Source organism: Lemur catta, chromosome 21 (genome assembly GCF_020740605.2).
Source record: "Lemur catta isolate mLemCat1 chromosome 21, mLemCat1.pri, whole genome shotgun sequence".
In the NCBI taxonomy this organism is placed as follows: domain Eukaryota; kingdom Metazoa; phylum Chordata; class Mammalia; order Primates; family Lemuridae; genus Lemur; species Lemur catta.
The window spans coordinates 9,643,188-9,647,529 of NC_059148.1; the positions used below are offsets into that span (position 1 = coordinate 9,643,188).

At 52.6% G+C, this 4,342-nt stretch overlaps 1 gene segment (V, D, J or C); it reads left to right on the top strand.

Annotated features, from left to right (window-relative positions):
* The first annotated feature begins 2,229 nt into the window (after positions 1-2,229).
* Positions 2,230-2,827, top strand: LOC123625675. The segment is given in 2 exon segments: positions 2,230-2,308; positions 2,433-2,827. Coding segments are annotated over 2 exon segments (384 nt in total).
* Positions 2,828-4,342: the final 1,515 nt, after the last annotated feature.

Sequence of the window (4,342 nt, forward strand, 5' to 3'; positions counted from 1 at the left end):
AGCAACCTCAGTGCCACACTGACTGTGTCCAGGACAGAAGGCAGAGGCTGGCTCTGCTCTGTGGAGAAGACACAGGGACTGGACATCTACCCCACACAGATAAGGTGTCCCTCCCGCGGGAATCAATGTCATGGAGGATACCAAGTGTCCTCCCCAGTGTCCTTATTTCTCTCCTCCCTCATCCAAGGAGGGTGAAGGTGGGGCAGACACACACATGACCCATGGCCACCTTCACACCTGAGCATTCACTGACGTGGTCCCATTTCCTCTGAGAATAAAATCAGTCTGGAATAAATCCATGCACTTTTGTCTTTGCATACATCCTCACTTATGTAGACAGTATATGCCATCCTAGACATTAACTCGCATTTTAAATGTCCTTCCTTTATTTGAAAACTTATGCATCTTTGGAGCCTGTAACCCTTTCAAAAGGTAAATACTCAACGCTTTCTACAAACATGTAAAAACATAATTGAAAACGATTTATTAAAGGAGCAGATGAATGTATAAAATAAATTTATAAATATATTGGAGTAGACAGATATTAAATTATGGGAAGACATCTCGGAGTAAACTTGTAGATATTGAAATATGCGGAAAACATGGCAAAACCAGGTGTAACATGCATTTAAAATCACGAACAAGTGATGTTGGATGAAGTCTGTCTTCCCACCTCCACAAGATCCCACAGTTCCAGATGTGTACAAAAGTTTGTGAAAATTATCTATTTATGTCCTCAACTTTGTCAAACAAAAGATGAACCAGCATCAAATACAGGGTGGATGTGCTGGGTGATGTCAGAGGTTGGAGGGGAAAGTGTGACACAGTCACCTGGCAGAGGGACCTGAGAGGGACGGGGACGCTGACGCTGCCTCCAGGGGCCAAATCCTCCAGACTTGGGAGCGCTGGCAGCAGGTTCTCCATCCTCACCCCCCACAGACACTGGCGCGAACACAGCACAGCGTCGGGTCCCCCAGCTCCGCTGGCACCGGGCAGAGGAGACGACGTGCTTCATGAGTGTTTCTTTCACACGTGCTTGCATGGCTTCTCGTATAAATAAATGAAAGTTGTTTTTTTTTTAACACAGAAGCAGCTTCAGTGTCTTTGTGTCCCCACAGAGGCAGTGGAGGCCCCTGAGGTTCCGTCTCCATCCTCCAACTCACTGTCCACACACAGCGCACCCTTGAGACAGCACAGCCCACGGCGAGCGACTGCAGAGCTGTGCTTGCACATTGTCACCTGCTCCACTGCCTGTTACCCAGTTGTCCCAACTGGAAGAAGCAAACTTTCATCCCAGGACCCAAAACAGGCTCTACGTACGGTCTCCTAGGACGGCAGCCGTGACACCCGACTGACCTTCACACGAGCCCCTCACATTGACACCGACCCTGACCTTCCCTCGCCCAGACAGCCGTCGATCGCCAGCCGCGCAGAGTCTCTCTCCAGACCTGCTTCCCACCCACCTGCTCTGCGACGCTCCCCGCGGCCTTCGTGGCACTCGCCGGCCAAGGGCTCTGATGAAACTGTCCCCTGACTCGCGCCTGGGCCCTCCCCTCCCTGCCCCTCGGGGTCCTTCTGCTCTCATGGCGTCTCACGGTGGAATCTGGCACCGGATCAGAGCGCTGCTCCCTCGTCCCCAGGCCTTTCAGTGCGGGGCTCGCAGCCCGGGTCACGCGGTCCCCCCTGGAGAAGGCGGAGCCCTCCCCTCCCTTTCCTTCCGCGCAGCCCGTTCTGCTGTGACGTCCACACCGCCAGTGACAGAAAGGGAATCAGAGTGTCTTCACCAGAGTAGTGGCCCTTGGACCAACTGGACTGATTTGGAGGTTTAAATGGCAGGGAGCAGAGGATGCTGAGCAGAGACCCTGGGACAGTGGCTGGAACTGTGAGGGGTGCGGGGTGGGGAGGGCGGGAGCCCTGAGCACCAGCCCCTGCCCAGGGCCGCCGTGCCTCCCGCGGCCACCAGAGGGCGCTGTGGTCTCAGCACCTGCTCAGGCTCCCCAGGGCCTCAGCTGTCTCCCCGCCCCACCTGCAGGTGTCCCTGTGTCCTCTGTGTGGTGGAGCCCCCCCCCCCCCCCCCGGGACAGTGTCTCCGCCTCTCAGCCACAGCCAGTGTGAAGTCTAAGGTGGGGCTTGTGCAGCTTCCAGTAAATAAGAAATTTGCATGGAGACCTCCCACCCTGAAGCCAAGGTGACAGATAAGGACGGTTGGTGCACTCAGTCTTGGCTGTCAGCTCAGGAAGCAGAGCCTGGGGTGTCCCCACCATGGCCTGGGCTCCGCTCCTCCTCACCCTCCTCGCTCTCTGCACAGGTGGCTGCCCACAGGGAATTCTGGGAGGGCTCCTGGATGTCACGTGGGAGGATGGTCTCTCCCTCCTCTTCGGAACAGGGTCTGGTTTGTTCTCACTGATCTCTGTGTCTCTCCCGCTATGCAGGGTCTTTGGCCAGCTTTGTCCTCACTCAGCCCAGCTCTGTGTCGGGGTCTCCAGGGCAGAAGGTCACCATCTCCTGCACCCGCAGCAGTGGCAACATTGGGAGTGATTATGTGCACTGGTACCAGCAGCGCCCAGGCAGTGCCCCCACCACTGTGATCTACGATGATAGCCAAAGACCCTCTGGAGTCCCCCATCGGTTCTCTGGCTCCATCGACAGCTCCTCCAACTCTGCCTCCCTGACCATCTCTGGGCTGCAGTCTGAGGACGAGGCCGATTACTACTGCCAGTCTTATGATAGCAGCTACAGTCACACAGTGCTCCAGACCATGGGGAAGTGAGACAAGAACTCCCAGAGCATCCTTGCCCTGGCTCTGCCCTCAGCCTGTCTCCAGCGGGTTGTGCAGCTCTTCCCTGTACCTCCTGGATGCTTTAGTTTTGTGTGTCTGCTCACAACTCCCTCTATTTTCTTTACAAAATACCAATTTGTCCTTCCATATCTTGAAGGCTGATCATCAAATATCATTACAATCAATCCACAGGGTATATGTATGGTTTAAAACAGAGTTTCTGAAACACAACACTATTAATATTTTGTGGTTACAATGAATGTTATACATTGTAATATGTCTAGTAGCATCTCTGGCCTCTATTCAGTAGATTCTATAAACACCCCCCCCCAACTTATGAAAATAAAACTGTCTCCAGAGACCACCAAATAAATATCCCCTGCCTGGAGGGCGAAGCCAGCCCGGGCTGAGAGCACTCGGTCACAGGGCATGTCTGCAGCCCTTGGAAAGCCCTTGACTGTGAATCCCCTTCAGGCCATTCAGCTGGACACAAGGCTGGACTTCTTATCTCTGAGTTTCTACTTCCCATGTGATAATAAAAATAACCACGCAGACTACAAATAGTTGTTTTGATGGCTAATGATATTCTAGGTAACATGACATCAGAGACTGTTACCTAACGCTGCAGAAGCCCCAGCAGAGTCTGCGATACGATGGGTAGCCGTGACTAGGAGAGCACGTGGTTGTTTTTATCATTGTTCAATGTACAGGGGCTCATAATAGATCCATCGCCCATGGTGGGGTGATATTACTCAGCCATAAACATGTATGAAGTGCTGATACATGCTCCATATAGGTGGCCCTTCATAAATTATGCTCACTGAAAGAAATAAAAATGAGCTAGATATTGCATGACTGTATTTACAAGAAATATCCATACTGGTCAATTTCATACTGGAACAAAAAATAGTGATTATTTTTAAAGCTGTCGTAACTGAGGTGAGAGAAATGACATTGAAAATGGGAAACAGGGACCTATTGCACAAAAAACTGATGACGTCTCCTTGAACAAAGGTGACGGTTCGCCAACTTGTCAGTAATATGAAGAACTGTACTGGGGACAGATGAGGTTTGTAAATGTTAGCTTTTGATTTCTGTTGTAAAATTAAGTATAAATAGGAACCATGTGCTTGCTGGTCTGATCATCAGATGGTCCCATAGTCAATAATCACAGCCTCGCCGGTGTCCCCACCTCCTCCCTGAGCACCTGCATCTGGTGAGCAGAGCAGCACAACCAAGGACACCTGTGCATCCTCTGGGAGCTCAGCAGGTGTGTGTCCTGGTGATGCCCAGTGACAGGGGTCCACCATGGGGCGCGGTGGGGCTGTCTCAGAGTGTGAGTGTGTCTGGCCCTGCCAACTGGGGAACCCTCAGAAGTTGGCCAGTTAACTGAGCATCAGTGCATTTGCTGAGCTGCAATGGGGGTGACTGAAGCTGTCAGGACCTCCCAGGACCCTCGGGCCATGAAGGGCCAGGCTGTCTTACCCCACCTCGCCTGGCGAGGACCCACCTGCCCTGGGTGGAAGACTCCATGGGGGGCCTCAAAGCCCTTCTGCTCCCCTC